This window comes from Fundulus heteroclitus, chromosome 6 (assembly GCF_011125445.2).
Source record: "Fundulus heteroclitus isolate FHET01 chromosome 6, MU-UCD_Fhet_4.1, whole genome shotgun sequence".
Classification (NCBI taxonomy): Eukaryota; Metazoa; Chordata; class Actinopteri; order Cyprinodontiformes; family Fundulidae; genus Fundulus; species Fundulus heteroclitus.
Window position 1 is genome coordinate 16962127 of NC_046366.1, and position 22311 is coordinate 16984437.

Here is a 22311-nt window from a genome sequence, read left to right on the forward strand (position 1 = left end):
TCTCTTCCCAGGTGTCACTCTGTTAAAGGCTGTAATCAATCTCGTGGCGTGTGTGTAGCATTGATGTTAGCCGTTGAGGGCAGATCAGCTGCATCTCCAAGGATCTTATTACCAACACAGCCTTGGCCTTTAAGAGATGGCTTCCTCATATGAAACCTGCAACATTTTCATGTCCAGATATTTGCTTATGTTTTTTTCTGTTCAAATTAATGACGAAAAGAAACCCCACTTAAATGCCTTTTGCCAAACGTGAGATGGTCTAAATGAACGCTGACATGCATTGTTTTGCATTTGTTCACAGTAGGTCTATAATTAAACACCCAATGCGCTTGGTTTCAGGGAGCGTCTCTGTGCCTTCTGTTACTGTGGCGGTCGTAGCCTTCTGGGTCAGGGGGATCTACAAATATTCAGCACCGCATCTCAGCACGAAACGCCCGTCAGCCATAATGGTGAGGAAAGCTCGACAAGCGACGGCAGCGACGGTAACAAAACTGCTCAGCCGAAACCGGCTGAAGACGGCACCTCAGGAGAGAAGGAAACCAAGTAAGTCCGTCTTGGAAATGTTTTCGTTAGACCTTCAGAAAGACCTTCATTTTTGTTCCAGATTCAAAGGTTTTGAAGAATGTTTGTGTTTTTTTTGGGGTTTTTTTTAAGTATCTTCTCACTGATTGGATTAAAACTTATGTCTACACTGCAAAAACAGATCTCAAAATAAGTAAAAAATCTTCTTAAAATTTGTGTTTTTGTCCTAGATTTGAGCAGGTAAATAATATTATCTGCCAATGGAATGAGTAGTTTAACCCCTAAAATAAGATAATTAGTCATTCTGCACTTGAAATGAGACGATGGAGATGAGTTGTTCCTATTTTAAGTGCAAAAGTCTTATTCCATTTGCAGATCATCTTATTTACCTGCTCAAATCAAAGACAGATACACTAATTGTAAGAAAATATTACTTATTTTTAGTTTTGTTTTTGCAGGGTAAGAAGCTTTATGCTCCTGTTTTGACATTGTTCTGAAAAACAAAAGCAAAAGTGGTTAATTTAAAGATTCATATGCTGACTATATTTATAGTAATATAAAGCTGAAGGGTGACTTCTCTTTTTAAATGAGTTCAATCCTGGCCCTGATTTAAGTATGTTTTGCCTTTTTAGAATTAAATAAAATAATTTAATGAGGATATACAAACTATCTATCTATCTATCTATCTATCTATCTATCTATCTATCTATCTATCTATCTATCTATCTATATATATATATATATATATATATATATATATATATATATATATATTCTTCAGTGGAAACGAGATGATGTGACTGGAGGTCATTTACATAAAGAAAACGCATTATTATTCATCCAGTCTAAAGTATTCATCTTATTTTTCAGTTTGAGAGTAGCCGTTTTTTTAAGTAACACTCATAAATCACTATTCTTAAATTTAGGCCAGTTCCTGTGGTACTGCAGGTTTTATTTTGCAACCAGTTTACTTTTTATTGAATTTCTCATTAGCCCTATTCAGGATTAGTTTTACCTGGGGAGCACGTGTGATTGTAATAATTACGGAGATTGTCTGTGTTTTTAATCCTGTGCGAATGCGCCATGTCAGTAATTTGTAAACATTCCCCTGCAGATTACCTGCTATATTTTGCTGAACGCTGAGGTCCTGTGTTAATACTAATCCAATACGATAAGGCATCCGTGTGATTTGGGCATAAAGAAGGAACAATTTCAGATGCGGATGGTGGTTCACATCGTACGTTGCACTGTGCAGAAAAAAGAATCAGTTTCTTGTTTGTAGCCTTCTGTTATACAGCGATGTTTCGCCGTACGCAGCGCGTTAACGTCATATCCAGGAGATGTCTGTAAATTTCAACAAAATCTTAGACTTCGGTTATCTCGTCTGAATGTGCCACTGAAAAAGCTAAAGTAGGGGTGGGGATCATTTATTTATTACATGTGGTCCCTAGGTAAAACTAACCCCATGCAAATAAGACTATTGTTAAAATGGTAAACTCAGATTTTATTGTAGAGCAAGAGGAAGAAAATTGTGATCAACATCAAATTTGCTTAATTTCTAAGCTGGACATGTTAATTCAAATTGAACAGCATCAAAAACAAAGAGCACAAAGGTTGAGTTGATTTATGCTACCGCTTTGTTTTGAGGTCCCTTAGAAATGTCCTTATGTTTTTAATTTTAAAAAAATCACAATTTTCTTCAAGTAAAATAACAATAAATTAATCAGAAATACAGTCTAGACATTGTCAATGTGGTATTCTGTCTGTAGTGTTGTGGCCAGAATAGTTACCAGATGTTGAACCCTATTGAGTTGTTGGTGCGTAAGAAGTGCCCATCAAGCTAATCCCACCTGTGGGAGGGGCTTCAGGAAATTTCCTGAGATTACTTCCACACATTGGCAGCTAGAATGCCAACGGTCTGCGAAGCTGTGATTGTTGGAAATGGAGGATTCTTTGAAAGCAAAGGACAAAATTATTATTTCAAGTACAAATCCTTATTTCCAACCGTCTCTTTGAATATATTTTCTATTAATTTTGTAACTCATTTGATTAATTAAATGTCAGTTTTCTTGGAAACAGACAACATTTGTGGGTGACCCCAGACGTTTGAGCGGTACTGTAGCTCTTATTTACCGCAGAGTCTTAGATGATTAACTTATTTTTTTTATTTATTCTAAATATCAGAAGCCTTGCTGTGATTGATCAATATATTTTTTTAGTTATATATGGCCGTAAAAATGTATTTTGTAATTATTGAGAAAGGGACAGGTTTATACAAGATCTTTCTTTCTCTTGCTCCTTTTTCACTCGACTATAGCGAGTGTTGTAAGACACAGTTTGTGAATTAATGATTAAATCGAGTGAATAAACTGAAACTAAACCAGTTCGACCACATGTGGCGTCACATTGTTTGGGTGGGAGAGAGCAGTCAACCTTACACAGCTCTGCTTTGACTTCACTGTTATTTCAAAGACTAAAAGAAGACCCAGTGGACAGCTGAAACATTTTTAGGATTTTAAATGGTCAATAAGCCCAATTGCTGTTCAGGATTACTAATAAACATAATTCTCTGTGTGTATTTCCTGTTGGTAAACGCCTACCCTAGCATTTGCTAACCTAGCATATTAGCAACAGGCTGACAGAATTTGACACTTTTAGGAGGATCAAACTGAGTAATATGTTCAGCATTCCTGTTATCTGCTAAAATGAGGGTGAGACTCAGTTTAAAAGTAGTAGTCTCTACTTTTAAAGCTGATCTCTAGGATCAGCTGAAAGGAAAAAACACCTTTTAAACACCTCACCGATCCTGAAAATATCTGAGTCTTTCTCCCCGTGTGACATCTTCCTCACTGAATACTGTTGCCAGAGCCCAGCTGGTACCACTAGGCTATGGTGTGGTTATTGATCAGGAAACTAAGCGGGTTTATATTTTCCAAATGGCAAATCGCTGATCAGGGGCTGGTCAAGCATAATATTGAGCAATTCTGGTCACCAGCCCTTCTAAAACTGAGCAGGTGGAGAGTTTCACTGTTAAAAGTAGGCCTGTACAACATAAGGAGAAAATTAAGTTGTGATGCAAAAGCTAAATGTTGTGGTTGTCCAAATATTCCTTCTGTTCTCCATGAGCTTTGTGGTTTTGGCCACTAAGACCTGTATGAGGTGTGGGCTTAAAGGGATTTGAATGTCCACTCAAGTGGCCAGATGTGTTATAGGGAAGCCAAGTTTTCAGTTCATGGTCACCTAAAACTGAATCTACCAAGTATTTCATTTGTGATTGCTATGTGTTACACACTGATGTTGCTGCACCCACTGTGATTTGATGTATTGTGCAGCTCAGAGCCGCAGTTAAGGCCGGATGGACAGATGGTTGACTTTAACACCCATTAGGACATTTGATACTTGATTAAACTGAAACAGTCATCGTCGGTGAACCAAGGCAGGCCGTATTGGAGCAGAAGACTGCCGTCTTTAATCCGCATGTTCGCTGCTCTCTCTCTCTCTCTCTGACTTTCCTGGACAACAGCCTAGTATATTAAGATCCTTTAAAATGAAGATTTTCTGAGTTGTTAATATTGTAATGAGTAGAGAGAGTGTTTCTGGTTTGGCAGTATGCCAGGCAGTAGGTACTTTTAATGTTGTTTTTAATTAGCATGATGGACAGACACAGTGGAGTTGTAAGGAGAAAGGTGAATAGTATTACATAATTAGGCTGTAAACAATAAGGCCATCCTATCATGAATGGAATATCTTGTTATAAAAAAGGTCTCTCTTTTTTTTGTCTGTTTATTGAAAGCAGGTCTCTTTGAAATGCTAATGATTTTTCATTTATTTTCTATGTTGTATGACTTAAAGAAAACATCCTTTGTAATCAGTCTATGACTCAGGACAGCGAGTCTCCTCTACATACACCACGCAAGATCGCCTTTAATCAAATGCCCAGCAGACGTTGTTTACACTCCTTTCCATCATCTCATTTTTTCTTATCCTTTTTTCAGCTTTTTTTCTTGCTGTTGTTGTTGAAGTTTCCACCTAATTATTTATTTTCTGTCAAATGTGTCCCTTTTCCCCCAGTGGGTCTGAAACCTGCCATGAAGAACCAGACTCTGCCATTGGTTTCTGGGACGAGCTTTCTCATGTCGGCCTTCCACAAGGTCTCAAAGTCCAGTCTCTCTTTGAGTCAGGTAGGACTGCTGGTGACTGCCTTTCTTTTAAACCATAATTTTCTTGCTCCGTTAATGAAAACGGAGAATTTGAACCCAATTTTACTGCCTTTTTTTTTGCTTTCACTCTTAATATTTTATCTCTTGAACGTTTTTAGGGCAGTGTTGGGCACATCAGAGTTGTGCCTTGTGGTCTGACGGCGTTTGCGAGGGCGAGGGACAATCTCTTCTTAACGTGGACAGAGCCATTGACTCAGGGAGCACAAAGGTAAGCGGAGGGAGAACATCTGCGGACTAATGGGCGTTAACGTCGTCTTAATGCGGCGGGGCAGCGGGGAGGGACCGCTTTATTGAGGCGCAGAAAGGCCGATGTATCGGGCCGACTGGTAAAGGTCAGGGAGGCAGCGAGGATCTCTCAGCTGTGAAACGGAAAAGGTCACGCCACTCAGCTGCTGCACGGCCCTCCTGGCCGCGCGGCTCTCTGTTTGGTAGATGTGCGGCTGCTCAAAGTTGCCCGATTGTTTGCAGACCATCGGTTAGGCAGCCGATTAGCGACCCGGCCGCTTGATCTCTGCAGTGGCTATTAGTACACGCTCGTGTAAACAACGAGGAATGCACGAGATTCTGCCGCTGTTAGCTTGAACCTTAAAACCACGCTATTGTTATTTTTCCCAGAAATGTTAAAGGATCTAAACCCTGCTTTTAAAACAAGTCAGCGTCGGCCATGATCTCTAGTTGTTAGCCGTCTATATAATTATAATGCGGTTGCAGACGAAGGCTGTTTGAGACGACCTGTGTCTTTGTTTCCGCAGCACTGTGCATACTGTAAGCGCCTTGGAGCATCCATTAAGTGCTGTGCAGAAGGATGTGCTCAACTCTACCACTACCCCTGCGCAGGGGCGGCTGGGACCTTTCAAGACATTCGAAGTCTTTCACTCCTTTGCCCGGAACACATCGAATTGGCAACTCACAAATGTAAGCGGAGAAACTACACGATCAAGCAAAACCAGCGTCTGCTAAAAATCTGTGTTTTCTGACGTGCCGGTGCTGTTTGCTGGAACAGTTGCAGACGACGTGAACTGCGTGCTGTGCGATAGCCCGGGGGACCTACTAGACCAGCTCTTCTGCACCGGCTGCGGTCTGCATTACCACGGGATGTGCCTGGACATCGCCGTGACCCCTCTAAAGAGGGCAGGCTGGCAGTGCCCAGAGTGCAAAGTCTGCCAGACATGCAAGTGAGTCACCGTTACCTCCCACCTACACAAATCTTTTTCCCTGTACAGATGTTTCATTCACTGTGTGTCCTTCTTAATTCCTGCACCGCTCCCAGGCACCATGCCCGCCGATGTTTTTGTTTACCGCCGTGGCCCGTGAAGCACTAACTAGATCCTGAGGCTGAATGCATGTAACCTCTGACCTTTTTAAAGGAAAAAAAGACAAAAACCAAGCTCAGCACCTCTGGCACACCTAGGGCGAGTAGTCCTGGTTGTTGAAACTGCGCATAAAGGCTTAAGTGTTATATTTGCATGGAGATCCCACATTTGTATGCAAATATTGTCGAGCATGAGTTTGTGCCTATTACTGTAAACCGTACAGTACTTTTATTTGTGAGACAGGATTAATCATAAATCTTTGAATGATCGATTCCGCATAATTGTTTGTTTTTGATTACGGACGCCCTTTATATCATTTTCCGTCAAGTCATTTCATTTTATTGTGTTTGTTTTTTTTATCTTATCAAGCTGGACTTTAGTCTTTGTTTTTTTTTTTTTTTTGGTTTTTCATTTTAACCATAAAAAGCTGGTTCAGTCACCTTGAGTGAGAAAAACAATTTTTAGCACAATCGGTTTCATGGAGTTGCAGCAGTTTTATAATTTGCAGATGTTTTCTTTATGTGATTGATTTGAGCATGGGCAACCTTTTAACAAGTTTAAATAACATCAAAAAAAGTTTTTTTTTTTTTTTTTTTTAGGTTCACAATTGCAAGGTTTTACAAGGTCCAAAACCAAATAGTTAACTTTGCCGGAATTGAATTGCCTTTTGTAAAGTTTGTTGGATAAAAGTAAGAAAAAAATAAATAAATTGCAATAGCAGAAATGAAAGAACCCATTCTCGTAGGCACAATTTCTATTGCGCAAGCTTTGACATTTTCTGCATTTTTTTCCCCCCTTAAAATCAAAAATGAAAACGCTTTAAAATGTTATGTTGCTTTATTTGTTTCGCTATGATTGTATTGTATCATGAACATTTCCCTAATGCCACCTCTCTCGATGCTTCGTTTTCTTTTAAACATTTTCCTAATTACCTGCGTCTACAGTTGTCGCTATGACCCGTAATTGTTCTGTAATAGTTTTTGCATCGCATCATGCTCCTCAGGATCAGAGCTGCACATTAAATCTGTGTGGTTCCCATACGGCCTAGAAATGTATGGAATTAACGGATCGGTACGAGAGACGCCGGTGAAACTCGACTGCTCTTACTTGTTGCTGGCGTTGTGTTTTTTGAGTTTGTCAGCTGGACCTTAGCCGGCCCGCCATGCATCCATGGTTTCGGTGAAGATCCGAATTGGGTCTCAGTGTCGGCAAATGCCTTGGATCTGTGGCGATAAAACATTGCGATCAGGACATCTCGAGTCTTACACGGTTCTGTTTCACACCTCTTTGTCCGTAGGAACCCAGGAGAGGACACTAAAATGCTGGTGTGCGACACGTGCGACAAAGGCTACCACACCTTCTGCTTGCAACCTGCTATCGACTCTTTGCCCACCAACGGGTGGAGATGTAAGGTAAGAACCTCCTCAAACATCTTGCCCTCTTTCAATATTGAAGTGTTAGTAATGAAAACACTAAATACTTAATACCCTCAAGTCAAAGTGGTAACTTGTTCAGGTTGATTTCGTCGTTGGCTTTACACAATAGCCCTTCATTTTCCTCTGTTTTTGCAGAGTCATGCTGCGTTCAGTGTGTGCATAGATGGTGGGGGGGGGGGGAATTAATACATGTAGGCTCTGTCGGTGGGTAAAGTGAGTTGGGCCTAGAGGATTATGCACGTTGTGTGTGTGAAAGAAATGAGTCAGAGCAGCTGATCTTTTAAAGGTTTCAGTTCAGCCTCAGCCCCGGACGATTGTACAAAGTGTGCACATGCGCCAGGGTTGCGTTGTCTCTCAGCTGCGTGACGTTTTTATGCAGCTGTCGGGCTGGGCTGCAGAGAAGGAAGCAGCAGGTGAAGAGAGTTCCCCACCTTCAGGCTTGTGCTCGTGACTCGGCGCCAAAACAACGCAGCCGGCACAAACGTTTGGCGCTCACCTCTGACGAGCACTTACCCCCCCCTCCCCTCGAGTCCCTGCACCCGACCGTGTTTCAGTTTTGCTTTGCGTCGTGTGGTCTGTCTCACATGCCGATGAATGAAACATCAGCCCTGGTTCCCGTTTTAATGGCCGTGCGATGTTCCTCTGACGTCGTGGTCGAAACTGAGGAGCAGAAAAGTTTTAGTTTAGAAAGCAAACACCGTGTCGTCGTCACCTGTCGGTCAAGAATCAAAAGTCTTTATCGTCACCACGTGTTACCGTGTCGACGTTTGTTTTGGGACAGATGCCGGCTCAGGACGCACATAGATAACATGTAACACACAAACACAACAGACTTAATATTTACACTTTTTTGAAAATATAAAATGAGATCAGTTGTTTGCATTGACCAAGCATGCGACCTGGAAGCTTAAAAAGTCCGATATAAGATGAGATTTGAACTTGCCGTGCGTATAAACTTAACAGAAATAAATGCTAAAGATGAGCAATCTGGACCATAACAACAATGTTAGGTCGTATCCCCCAGCTTTGACTTCCACTTTGCTCAGAAGGTTTGATTACAAATTATTATTACAGGTTAAGGACAGTCGTTTATTGCTATTTCCTTCTTTCACTCAATTGATCAGTCAGTATTTCTTTATCTAGTTCTTTTTACACTCATCTAGGGCAAAACAAGCTGGTTAAATGAGAGTAAAACGGGCGACCATGAAATGAAAAACCAAAATAATGAGCTAGACATTAGATGTATTGAAATGTGTAGTTAACAGAGGTGATGTTGGTGTTAGTTTTTATGACGATCCTAAAATCCTGATAGGATGGGTCAAACTAAGATCACAAACAATAAAAAAAAAAATTCATAATTATTAATCATGAAAAAAAAGATAGAGATAAATTATTTTATTTAAATGTAATTTCCACAGATTGTATCATTGAGCTCCAAGTTAACATTTGCAAGAGAGACCTGTTTTGATCAATACAAAATGGTTAAAGACGATAACGATACAAATGATTAAATCATTCAACCCAAATTAAATAAGCTAAAAAATGACGACTGAGAAACAAGAGCAAGTTTCATAGTATTTCTTAGAATAAATTTAAACCAGAGGAAACAGCTTGGATATTTGCAGATCCTGCTGAAGGGCGGTCCAAGTTAGGCGGTGCAGATTAAGAAAACGCTTTTCTTCCACGTTCTGATCGCCCTGACGGAGCGCTGAAGTGTACCGTTCAGGAGCGCCGCTCCTGAGAACAAAGTCTCTGGCTGGACTGTTTGAAACATCTGAGAGGATAAATAAGGCGGGAACACTCCAAGGATGGATCTATAGATGAAAATGTACCAATGCATGAGACTACGGAGTGATAATGACGGCCGGTTAACCTGAGAAAATAAAGCGACGAGTGAGAGATTTAGACCCCGTTATGAAACAGGATCCAACATCCAGAGTTAAATAGAAACTAGAGCTTAAATCTAGATTTAATTTGAACTGGTATGTCATCATTTTCATTCAACATGAGAAAGAAACAGAATAATTGAATTAAATACATTTATTTAAAATTTTGATTAGAAGCCAAACTAAAAGTGTAATGAATGGACAGCTATGATTAATTGACGTTCGGTTTAGGGTTAGATGATCTTTGGGTAGATCATTTAGCAAAATGCCTCCTCTGGGTTTTTAGTACGGCGCTGGCTCTAAATGGTTTGTGCATATCGTTTCACTTCCTCCACAGAACTGCAGGGTTTGCATCCAGTGTGGAACGCGGACCAGTGGACAGTGGCACCACACCAGCCTGTTGTGTGAGAACTGTGTCCAAAACCAGGACCCCGCTCTCTGCTGTCCAGTTTGCTCTTGCATCCTGGACCCGGAGCATCACAAAGACTTACTACTCTGTCAGACTTGCAAAAGGTAAAAAGAAAAAAAAAAAAAGCCTTTTTGCGTACAGTTCTGGTTTTGAAAATATTTGAACAATCTCATGTCCTCCTGTCAGGTGGCTTCACCTGGAATGTGAGCGTCAGAACTCAGGCCAAGGAGAAATCCACCCCAGGGAGGACTATGTTTGCTCCAACTGCAGGCCTCCTGCTGCAGAGCAGGCGCTAGAGGCCGAGGATATGGACACTGGCCCGGAGCTCAGTCCTCAACCATCCCCCATGCACACAGACTCTGAGAGCGGCCTACAGCCGCCTCAAAAGCACAAAGACCTCGAACCTGGCGTTCAGCTGTCCCCCGAAATGCACAATGACCCCGAACCGGAATTGCTTGCTGTTCCGTTGCACTCCGATCCAGAGCCCGCTCAGGCTGCCGTCCAGGAGGAGAAGTTGGCCACGCCAGACCAGAAGCCTGGTGGGTCTTTGTTCAAGAGATTATGCACACTTTATGCTCTGATCCTCTCTATCTTTTTCTCCTTTTTCTATTTGTTCATCTAAGAATCTTGAGTTTTTTTTCCCTCTCTTCTACAACACATTATGTCTCGTAGTTGCATAAAATAGGATTGTTGCCTTTTCGATTATGCTAAATCATGCTGCCTTCATGCACCAAGCGGCAGGTTGTACGGTTTGAAAACGAGTCTCAGCTCTGGTGATTGAGACCTCCATTCAAAGAACAGCCGGCCACAGAGTTCAAAGCTGTGGCCTGCTACACCAACTTCTGCTGTGATATTAATGTTAATAAAGATGGAAAAGTTAATGATCAGGCAGATCAAAAGCAGAGTTGCATGCACCAACATAAATAAATAAAAAAAAACTAATTTTCAAAAAAATTTCTGATGGTTTTCATACAACCAGATGGTATGTCACCAGCAGCAGATTAAAACAGCAGCGTAGCTCTTTGTCATTCCCTGGTTTTGAATCGCTCGGTGTATAAGGACGTCGGGCTGGAGTGCCTTCGAGCAACGGCGAAGGACCGGCCTCCTGCATTCATTGAACGAACATTTTTAGGCGGCAAATTTCCAAAGTGCAGGTTCCAGTGAAACCGCTAAGTGGTTTTTATTTAAGCTAAAGTTGACCTACATTTGGTTCGAGGCTTGTGATTTTTGGGAGACTGACCAGGCAGTCCAAGGGGATGTATTTGGGTCGATATTTCTGGACACAGAAAGTTGTGGAAATCCCAGCTCAAAAAAAAAAAAAAAAAAAGAAAACCCATCAGTATGTCTCAAATCTGAATGTTTACGACAAACACCCACATAGTTTTACGTTTGCAATAAATGCTGCTGCGGAATTACCATCGGTGCTAATTTGACAACACAATGCAGCTAAGATCCGGTCCAAATGAGGTCAGCCAGCAGTGAAGTGCAAAATCCCCCCCCCCCCAAAAAAAAATAAATAAGAAGTGTACAGCAGGCAGGCTAGGAACGAACGCCAGTGGCAGCTACGCTACCCACTCTTGTGGAGGCACCCCACTCCACTGACTGTATGGTGATTATATCACGGATCCCCTGTCTGCTAACCTGCCTTCAAGCAACGCTGGCTCATTCATTACCGCTCACACAGCCTGTCTGCTTGTTTTGCACACCAGACGCAGATGCTCACTCTTTTTTTCTTCTTCTGGTCATCTACAGTCTTCTTATTAGATTTGCCTGGAAGAGCAGCCCCTCCGCCTGTGTTATCTTTTCGAGATATATTAGTCATTTTGGGGGCCGTTTTTAATTCAGGAGGGTTTATTCTGTGAGGATTCATCGTAGTCGTGGGTGTAAAGCTTGGTTAGAGAAATTGACCGGCTCATCGCTCTATCATTTGGGGCCGTACAATACGCCATCACTGCAATATTACTAAAACAACTGACTATTTGGGAAGCTTTCATGTTGCAAGTTTTATGAATTCATGCCTTGCGTTCTAGAAATATTCAGCTGAACCAATATTTTTTGCTTAAAAAAAGGCCTACAACCAGTTTTTTCTCACCACGTGACAATAAATCAGACACATTTCTTTGTTCAGGTCAGTTTGGATTACCAAAATTGTGTATATATGGCAAATGGCCACAATGTTTTATTTTTTTTCCCTCGTTCCTGCCAATACGGAAGTTCACCTGCATTTCTTTGCCGTTCTGTTGAATTGTAAAAACCAGCTTAGAGCAAATATTTTATGTCTCTTACTACAAGCTTCACTGAAGAGTTTGCTGGAATTTCGGCCCGTTCCTGCTGGCGCGCCGCCGAGTTAGGTTTGCAGACGGCAGCTCGCAGATTCTCTGCGGGATTGAGGTCACGCCAAAAAGCGAAAGCTGCAACGGCTTAAATGAATTGCTTCAATTGGTAAGAAGTAATTGAATTAGCTTCACCCAACTTAATTTATTTACGATGGTTTAACTTGTAGACAAAATAAATTAAGTTAAGTTAATTCAATTACTTGATACCAACTGAAGTCATTCGTTAAAGGTTTTGTTTTATTTTGGTGTTGTTTTTTTTTTAGAGTGCAGGGGTCAGTTTCAAAAGCAGGGTGGAGAGGTGGTTTATGGGTGTGATGATGATGATGATGATGATGATGATGATGATGATGATGATGATGATGATGATGATGACGGCAGCCATTTAATGTGTTGTGCAGCTCTACTTTTAGGTGACATGTTCCTGTGATGAGGTCTAAATGTTATATATTAATGGGCTTCCTGAAGGTTGATGATTGTGGATAATAAGATAAATATCAGCTCGTCAGCCCCGACGCCACAGAGCACCAAGCTGTGTACTGGGATCCTCCTTTTCATTTTTTGCTGCTTACCAAAAATCGATACGTGTATATACTTTAGAAAAAGCTCAATGGCCCGCTGACTTTCTGCTGCTCTCACTGACTGTGCTAAGAGAAAAAGGCTAAACTGTTTAAACTCAGAGGTAGTTGCCATTTATTCGTATTCTCTCTAGCGATACTGTATCAGCATCAGAGATTCATTAAAATCTTATTTTAGCTGCTATAATAAGCTGTTTTTTTTTTTTTTTTGCTGTACTTTTGACTTCTGTAAAGATGTTGGTTTTACTCATGATGTCCAGATCTTACGTCTCTCATGCAAGTATCAGTCAAATCATTACAGGCAGACTTTAAAACAACATCATATTAAAATCACAGCCACAATTATAACTCATCTGGCACCCGCCCAAACAGGAAATTCTTTATTCCAGCCGTTCAGCGGCCGCCAGGTTTCGGCACCGCTCGGGGTTAATAAAATGCTTAATAGATGCTATTAAATCTGTCCGGTGAGCTCACGTTAGTCCTGACTTTGGTGCCTTTTGTTAGAGCTCGGGTTATGTAATAATCTACACTATTTAGTTTGCTTATGCTGCGAGTAAGAACGCCATTCGAGACGGTCCGTTACAATGAATGTGGATGTGTGTTCGGCTTGGTCAATAGCCCGACGGCAAGAGATGGTTGTAGGCCCATCTTCCTAATTTACTTTCCGGCATGAGCGCCGGATGAGCACCTGCAAGCTGCACAGTCGTGAGCCCAGAGCACACAGGCCCTGGGATGTTGGTTGCCATGGTTGCGCTCTTCCCTGGCATCGATGCGTAGCAGGTGCACGCGTGTGTCAGGATCAGTGTGACATGGGAACTTGTGGATTGAAATAGCGGGAGCCTCCTTAAGACTGGGCTGTCTGTACTGTCAGATGCTGCGTAGCAGAATATTGGCTCGACGTGTGGATTCCTGATAGCCTGGGACAACTGGTTCCATTCATGCGCCGCAAGTTAAACGAATCGATAGGTTTTTAAACAAAACAAATGGGACGCGCAAAATAAAAAAAAATTAAAAAAACTAGAGAAGCAATGTAGTAGGCATTGGTTTTTGAAAGCACTACTAATTAGTTAAAGTGCATTCTGACTCACTGTCACCTTGAAGTAACTAGTAGTACTACGGTTGCTTTTGACAACAATTTTCTTTTTTTCACTTATTTAATAGGCTTTTGTTGGTGTTCTCTATTTTCTTGCATCTTTATTTTTCCAAACGTAAGATTTTTTGTCAATATTAGCGAGAGATTGTGGTATATTTCTTTTGCACTGATATCAGTTTTAGCCAATTCTCGCTTCTCTTTCAGAACTATTGATAACAGAAAGCTCTTTTCTGCTTTAGGGCTAAATTGAAATTTTTACTTTCTGACTAATAAGATGTTTATCGTAAAAATTTGGGTTGTCACGATGCTAAAATTTCCAACTTTATATAGGTACCCAGAAAATTATTCAATACTCGATACCATTTTCGATACCACAGGGATAAGAAGAAAAAGACAAATAATTAAAGGCATAAAAATATTTTATCAACATGAAAAACTCACCTTTTTTATTCGTAACATGGAATGTGCTTTCCTCAACAGAATCACAGATGCTAGTTAAATAAATGTGCAAGTAAATGCTAAATAAAGAACCCAAATATAACACATGCCTATTAGCATGCTAGCCACAGCTAATCACACAACATTAATGCGGATCACCGGTCACGCTAACATCAGCAATACATTTAATTTATTAAATTATTAACAGGCTCTTTATTATTATTATTATTATTATTATTATTATTATTATTATTATAAGTCATCATGAAGGTCTGGGTGTCGGCCCTTGAGACGTTTGACCAAGTTTGTTGTGCTGCTTGACTTCATTGCCACCACTTTTAACCACTTTTTGCACACAGGTTTGTCACGATTTTTGGGTTTTCTTTCTTCGTTTGACTCGTATGCTAAAATATTTAGTATCGATACCATGCCAAGTTAGTACATAATAACCTTATCTCATTTTCTCTTAGTCAAGACAGGTTACTGTTTATTTGTTTTGGACACTTTTTAGATATAAAAGTACACCATTTCATATTCATTTCTTGTCTTCAAGAAGTTTGTGTTCAGATTCAAAATAGCAGCTATGTCTAAGTTATCATTTGAGGGACAACAGCTCTAATTTGCTGTTAGATCGTTAAATCATTCTTTCATTTATAACAACAATACGGGAACCATAATCAGGAGATCTGTTGTAATCTATAATTATTTATTTTAAGACCAGAATTATTTTACACAATTTCTGAGAGAGCAGTCAATGTTACACAGCTTTACCTTTTGAGCAGGATTTCAGAATGTATATTTCCAAACGAAGACAAATTTATTACTGATTCAACATTTTAAACGTTTCTTACATCAAATATCTTCTTTTAAGGCTTTGATAATCATGAAAATACCAAAAAGGCTCATCTACCCAGAGCAGGAACTTCGACGTTGAAGAGTGTGCAACTTCATAGCTGCTGCGAACGGTGCATTCACTGATCGGGAAAATAATCTGACTTTATTTGTTTCTGACGCGCAGATAACTACTCAGGGCTAGTTATGCACAAAATCGTTCAAAAGCTTAAAACAATTCCTTTCATTACCCAATTTTTTTTTTGTGCTTTTTTCCCCCAAACTAATACGTTTGTGTGTATTCCTCTGTTTAGAAGCCCAAGGAGGAGCGGATGCTGTTGAGATGGAGGGTACCGACCCTTCTGTCAACACAGCCCCAGCAGAATTCAACCCAGGTTTGTACGGGTCCATTTATTACTTTGTCTACATTGTGGAACATGACTGATTTTAGAGCTGCGCAGTATATCAAATCACAATCGTCACGGTGGTATCAGTGTGCAATATTTGGTAGGCTATAGAATATCTTTCACTGAAACTAGTAACAGGGTTAGAAGTTAGTAGTTGGTCATTTTAGGCCACTTTTATGGACTTCTAATGTCCCTTTCTGCCCACAGTTGGAATAAATCTTAGTTACTAAGATCAGAAAGCTTAAGGGGAGCGGTGAGAAGACTGGGATAATAAAAAATAAATGCAGAGGGTAGGGTTGTTCGGTATACTAGTCCTAATTTGGTACTGGGGTACTGCAGCATCTAAAACGATAATATACTGCATTTGGATGGGACCGACACTTGCAACGCTGCCGACAAGGACGAGGCGCAAGTCGGGAAGAGAGAGACGCACACTTTTGCCAACTCAGCGACTTTGTCACTAGACTTAGCGAGTTTTTCAGACCCCTCTGGTCACTATTTTCATAAAAGCGACTAGCAACAAATTTTGTGACTTTTCTGGGTTGAGCGTATCGGCCGATGCTGATCCGATACTGATCCGATACTGATCCGATACTGATCCGATACTGCTGTTGAATGAATGAACCATATGCCTTGCCATGTGAGTGAAGGCTTGGCATAAATATTCTTTTTAAAAAAAAAAGGTTTGCATGTTCTTTAGCATTGTGCTTTTGGAGGTGCTTATTTAAGCATGTGGTGTTGAATTTAACAACTTTATCACCCCTCGTTACCAAATAGCAGACTTGGCTTGGTCCACCGCTTGCTCAATGTTGCTTTAACTGTTGTGCTGTGTATGATATTAATAAAAAAAAAACAACAACAATTGGATCGGAATGCTGGATCGACATCATTCATCCGATATCCGATCCAGCTGATTAGTTAATATCAGAGCTGATATCAGATTGGTGCATCTCTACTACATTTCAAATGAATCACAGATGCAAAGCTGCTGCTAATCCTGATCTACAAACCGGGATGTTAGTATAATATTTTTTTCACTGAACCGTTGTTGCACTAAAACAAATCTCTGCTTGAAGAGAGAGAGAGCGGTCTTTCCCCTGCACTAAAATGCTCGGCTCAGGCTGTGTCTGCAGTTTGAGCCGATCACGTCACGTCGGATCTTGATAACTATCGAAGCTTTCTTCTCCTTTTTAGAAGCTTTTTTTCTCTGGTAATATCACGACTTTGCTCTCATATCACCACCGCTTTATTCTGGCAATATTATGACTTTGATCTCCTAATTAAAAGTTGTCTACGTATGGCCCGATCGATGCACTTTTGGTTCGCACAAAATGAATTTATTGAGTGTGGGTTTGGGAGAAAAGAGATTTTGTTGCTGCAGTTGCCAGCTTATTTTACTTTCAAATAATTGTATTTGTTATCATTGTTCTAACTTAATACTTATTATTTTTTTCAATCTGTTTAAATAGTTTTTTGAGTGCAATAGGAAAATGTTAGTGTTTTGAATCGTTTTTTTTTTTATTATTATTATTGTACGCATCAGAGAAGCTTGTCTTTTATAAAAATAAAGTCAGTAATGATATTTTTTGTGTTCTCTTTTTATTTTAAAAAAGTATGGAAATACATGTTGGTACCGATACCAAAATGTTGGCATCGTGACAACACTAACAGAGGGTATTGAGGGTGTATTTAAATATATATCATTACAAAATACAATGATAGCATCAGTGGCACGTTTTCCTAAACTTGTGCACCTCCAGTTGTTTGAAAGATGAATCTTTTCTTTTGTCATTAAACCAAACAAACAGTTGATGCTCATGGTTCTTTCACATTATTAAGATCCTGACTCGGTCTGTTCATTTCTTCCAAACTGATCACGTGAAACCATCAGGATTGTTAGTTCCCCTCCCCCTCATTTAATCAGGAAATACTGTCTTAACTACAGCTGTGTTCTTACTACCAACTTTTGTTCGCTCCTTCGCAGAAACACAACCAGCAGCCAGACCCCAGACCACATCTCCAGAAGGTTCTGCGTCTTTGTCTCCTCCGAGCCAGAAGCCCCTTCCGGCCCAGCAGCCCGGCGAGGCGCTCCAGACGCCGGACGCCACGTTGCTAATCAAGCCAGCAAACACGGAAGCCTGCCCTGAGCCGGGCACGGTCGACCCCAGCACAAAGGATTTTAAGGCCATCATCTCACCCACCAAAGAACCAAGTACTACGTCTGTAACTTCCACGGAAAACCCAGTGGAAGCCCCCCTACACCAGACTTCAAGTATGGATGTAGCCAGGGCTTCTTTCCTGGAAACTCCTCCTCAACAACCTAACGAAGAGACCAACGAGGGCGTATTTCACACGGCGGAGACTGTTAAGCCCTCAACCTCGAGCAGATCAGAGGAGATGAACTCTACGCTGGACAGCAAGCCCGACGTGTTGTTTCCCGGTTCGTCTCCGGAGGAGAAGCCCGTCAAAACGGCCGTGGAGAGATTGGCCGAGATGGTCTCCTCTCCTCCGCGCTCCTCTCCCCTGGCCAGAGCGCCGCCGCTCAGAGACCCGTCACAGACCCAGATCCTGCCTGCCCTGAGTGACCACAGCAGTATAATACCAACGACTAACCTCATACCGTTCACGCCCAAGATTGGCATGGGCAAACCGGCCATCACGAAGAGGAAGTTTTCTCCCGGGAGGCCTCGAGTGAAACAGGTACGCCGCTGGACTGCGTGTCCCCTGACGCTGCCGCTAGTCACTGACGCCTCGCTCTCCCTGACTCCCTGTTACAATTCAGATAAAAAAACCTTAAAGCAGAGTAGGTAATCAGTGCTGGCACTTTGTAGATTATCTCTTTGTGTGTTACATTTGGGCCAGCCTCTTTGAAACTTGCTCAGATTGTGATTTGTTTTGTGATACTTAGCTTTCAGGCGTGGGTTAAGATCTTCGGCTGATTTTCTTTTTTGTCTTTGGCGTTACATTAGATCAGGGAAGCGGCTGTTTTTCTACGCATTGTCCCCTTTTCGCAGGTTGTTCAACAGACTGTTCAGGTTTTGTTCGAGTAAATCTTGGCGGAGATGCAGGTTTTGCGGATTAAAACAATTATTTGCTAACCTTCCCTGCTGGTTCCCCCCCCCCTCAGCCATCATCATCATCATCATCATCTGTCTTTCCTATTCATCTCATGATCACATCATAAACGTGCATCGTTTCGTTAGCCGACCGAGGACCAACCCTAAATCACAAATGGCATTAATGCTTTTATTTTACAGCGTAAAATGCCGCCAATGACGGAGGGAGACTAAACTGTGAATCTCCTGATTCTGATACCGGCGTGCTGAGTTCGCCTCCCATCCAATGTAGAGTTTCCCACAGAAATATCTGGCATTGATTTGCGCCTTTGGCTGTTATATATTATAAATGACGCTAGTGTGAGTGTGCTAGTTCAGTTGAATAAATGTTTTTTTTTTTTGTTTTTTTTTTCTTCCTTGAGGTAGTATATCATAAGTCTTAAATTAGCATTACAGGGCTGAAATTAATTTACGGCGCCCAGTCTGGGTAAATCTTTTCCCAAAAAGCATAAATCAGCCTCTTTAGCCGTGCATGGCCGACGCGCTGATGTTTTGCTGTGCGAACGCAGCTGCTTGTTTGTCAGCATGCCAAGCATATGATCGCTATAACAAGATGTAACAGGCTTATTTTCCACCCTCCTCTACTTTCTAATGTCATTCTAACGCACGTAAAAAAAAAATTCTTCTGTTCAGACTGCGACTAACACGTTTGCTCGCCCAAGCTGTGCTTTTTAACCCCGGTGCATGAACAGCGACGTTTGACCGCGGCACGTCACGTTACGCGATAACTCACCGATGCTCCGGCTCTCTTTTTTTCGGATCCTTGCTTTAGATGAATGCGCATCGAGTTATTCTCAAGTTTTTACACGAGAACCTCACCACATTTCTTTAACATCCTTCTTTGTATGTTTTGGTTTGTTTCTTTTGCCGGCTTTGTTTTTAAGTTGCTGCATTTTGTCGCCCTCCTCCCTCCCTCCTCTCTCTCTCTCACTCTCTCACCCATCCCTCCTTACCTTAGGGTGCATGGAGCCCCCATAGCAGTGTGTGCTCACCCTTTTCCTGGTCACCAGACCAGCCAGAGGGTTGGGATCCAAGGACCAGGCAGTGTTTTGGCAGCCCCGCTTGGAGCATCAGAGTGGTAAATACAGTGGCTCGCCAGAGATGGCGGGGCGGCAGCGGCGGCGGAGGCGGCGGCCCCCTCTGACCTGTTTTATTTTTGTGATGCTCACTCGGAGTGTCCCTGAGGGTTTATAGTGAAGCCAACAATCGGTAAATTGGTTGCCGAGACTTTACAGTAAGAATGGGCACCGGAAACCAGTGTGTTTGCGGAAGATGTGAGGAAGAGAAACTGAAATCTTTGTGATTTTTTTTAGTTATTTGGCGAGCAAAGATATGAAGTTCTTCCACAATCCAGAGCACGGCAGATATTATGTAATCACTGTTGCACCGAATTCAAGCTGCCGCTCGTCAGTGATGCACGGTTGTGTTTCCTGTTGCTCTTATTTAAGCAAATGTAAAGAGCAGTACGTGTTTAAAAGACAAGCCTGTGCTGATTTTACTCTGCAGAGACACTTTATTAGCTTATTATTGGGGTACCGGCTCTTATCGAAGAGTGCTTATAGTAAAGCACGGGCTGATTCGTAGTATGCTAGTAAGTAATACTTATAACTAGGGATGCACGATATACAGTGGCTTGCAAACGTATCCACCATTATTGGCTTTTTATACGTTGCCTTACAACCTGGAGTAAACAAAGGTTTCCACCATTTCATTTACAGCACATGCCTGCAACTTTTAAGATTTAATGTGAAGCAAACAACAAATAGCACAAAATAAATAACGCCCTAAAGTCAGCACTTTGTAGAGCCAGCTTCTAGAGCTATTTCCAGCTGCTTGTGGCGTTAGAGAAGTCTCTGAGAGCTCGCCGCATCTTGCCACTGAGATATTTGCCCATTCCTCAATGCAAAACTGCTCCAGCTCCTTTATGTTGGAAGGCTCTCAAGTCTAACCACAGATTCCTAATTGGATTTAGGTCTGGACTTTGACTAGGCCATTCCAACACACTTGCTTTAGCAGTATGCTTTGGGTGATTGTCTCTCTGGAAGGCAAACTTTCAAGAACTTCCAAGTATGACAGAATATTCCTGTATTATTGCAACATCCATCTTTCCCTCGACTTGGACCAGTTTCCCAGTCCCTGCCACTGATGAACAAAAAAAAAAAGATCTGCTGCTGGACGTCTAAACTCTGCTAGCACGACGAGCGCAGCCAGATGAAAACACGCGTGACCCTCTTTAGCCGACAGGGCAAACCAGAGCGTTGTTCGGAGGTGCTTTCTCTGTAAGGCAGACGGACAGGAGAAATTGAAGTTAGCTGTGCTAATGCTAAAAGCTAACTCTACCGCACGGATGTTTGAGAGCGTAAATAGGTCAGTAAAGCTCGTGTATCTGTAACAGTGAAGTACAGTATGTATTTTTTTTTTATCTTTTTCATTTCACTTCACCAATGTAGACTATTTTGTGCAGATCCAACACATAAAATAGGATTAAAAAGCATGGAAACTACAGGTTAGAATGAAACAAAATAGATAAAAAGCCAAAGGGGGTGAATACTTTTGCAAGGGACCGTATATGTATTAACATTTATATCCGCCCAAATTTTCCTGGTTTAACAAAGTTATGAGTTAGTTGCTCAAAACCTTGAGTAAAATCAATCTATCTATCTATCTATCTATCGAGCAGCGAGAACAGGGAGAGCGCGAGCGCGAGGAGGAGCGAGCGACGAGCGTACACACAGGGAGCGCGCGCGCGCCAGCGAGACGAGCGACGAAGGAGTAGAGTAATTATATATATATATTATATCATATATCTCCTCTATATATATCTATATTAGACATATATATATTATATATATATATATGAACACCTATATATACTAATATATATTATATATATATATTATATATATTATTCTATATATATATATATGTGTGTTGTTGTGTTGTTTTTTATTCACAGGGAGAGAAAAGCGTTTCTGATAACTATCTGCTTAATATAGTATTAACAAGATTTTATTCATTTCTGCTCTGGCTATCTGCTAAAGTAGCCAGGCTGTTGTTGGCTGCTTATCAGGCATGTTCTGCTCATAGCTTGCTGCATCTAGTTATTTTTATTTATTTTTTTCATTTTAAATTTGTTTTTATATGTGACAGTCAGAATGTTTCCTAACAAGCCACATCGATCTGTCTCATAAGGTTGGTAAAACCGTCTTCTTTCATCCAGCTCTGGCAGTGCGGGGCAACAGGTGGGGGAGGGGCATTGCTGCATTATTAGGCCTCGTACAGCTGGAGAAAACCGTGGCTCATTTTCTGACATCGGATCAAAATGATTAACCGTCGGACCGGTACGACAACAGATTTAAGACCGTAGCTCTTTAAAACTCTGGTTGAAAAGGCCGGATCTAGTGCAGGGTCAGACGTCGTCGGTCTGTCTGATAGGACGTTTGAAGAGGGCGTTAGGAAGTGTGGCCAGAACGATTTTTAGGAAAGGCTTTGGGAGATTCAAGCAGATGGAAGTTGACAGTCCTGACAAGCGTCTGAGCCCCCGTGGGAAATCAGCCAAAGGCACTGTGAAACTAGCACCGGTAGAACCTGCCTTTGTAAAGCCACTTTCTAACACGCATGTACAGTAGATCAACGCGCCTCGCACAAGCAACACTCAGCAACAACAGAGAGCGCATCAGCGTGGCGTGTTGGGTTGTGACATTCTGTCAGCAGTCAGACAAATACTGT

General features: G+C 41.5%; 1 protein-coding gene across 12 annotated transcripts in view; it reads left to right on the forward strand.

The window, feature by feature from the left end:
• The window catches only part of kmt2cb (lysine (K)-specific methyltransferase 2Cb), a 99060-nt gene that overhangs the window by 25085 nt on the left and 51664 nt on the right, over positions 1 to 22311 (forward strand). For 11 of the 12 annotated variants that reach the window (XM_036138204.1, XM_036138200.1, XM_036138202.1 and 8 more), the window contains exons 5-15: positions 340 to 543; positions 4594 to 4703; positions 4841 to 4950; positions 5495 to 5657; positions 5746 to 5917; positions 7353 to 7467; positions 9715 to 9890; positions 9973 to 10325; positions 15374 to 15454; positions 17451 to 18166; positions 19541 to 19660. In XM_036138204.1, coding sequence (XP_035994097.1) covers positions 340 to 543; positions 4594 to 4703; positions 4841 to 4950; positions 5495 to 5657; positions 5746 to 5917; positions 7353 to 7467; positions 9715 to 9890; positions 9973 to 10325; positions 15374 to 15454; positions 17451 to 18166; positions 19541 to 19660 — 2320 coding nt within the window. The remainder of the gene's footprint in view (positions 1 to 339; positions 544 to 4593; positions 4704 to 4840; positions 4951 to 5494; positions 5658 to 5745; positions 5918 to 7352; positions 7468 to 9714; positions 9891 to 9972; positions 10326 to 15373; positions 15455 to 17450; positions 18167 to 19540; positions 19661 to 22311) is intronic. The other variant, XM_036138208.1, reaches the window with a different exon arrangement.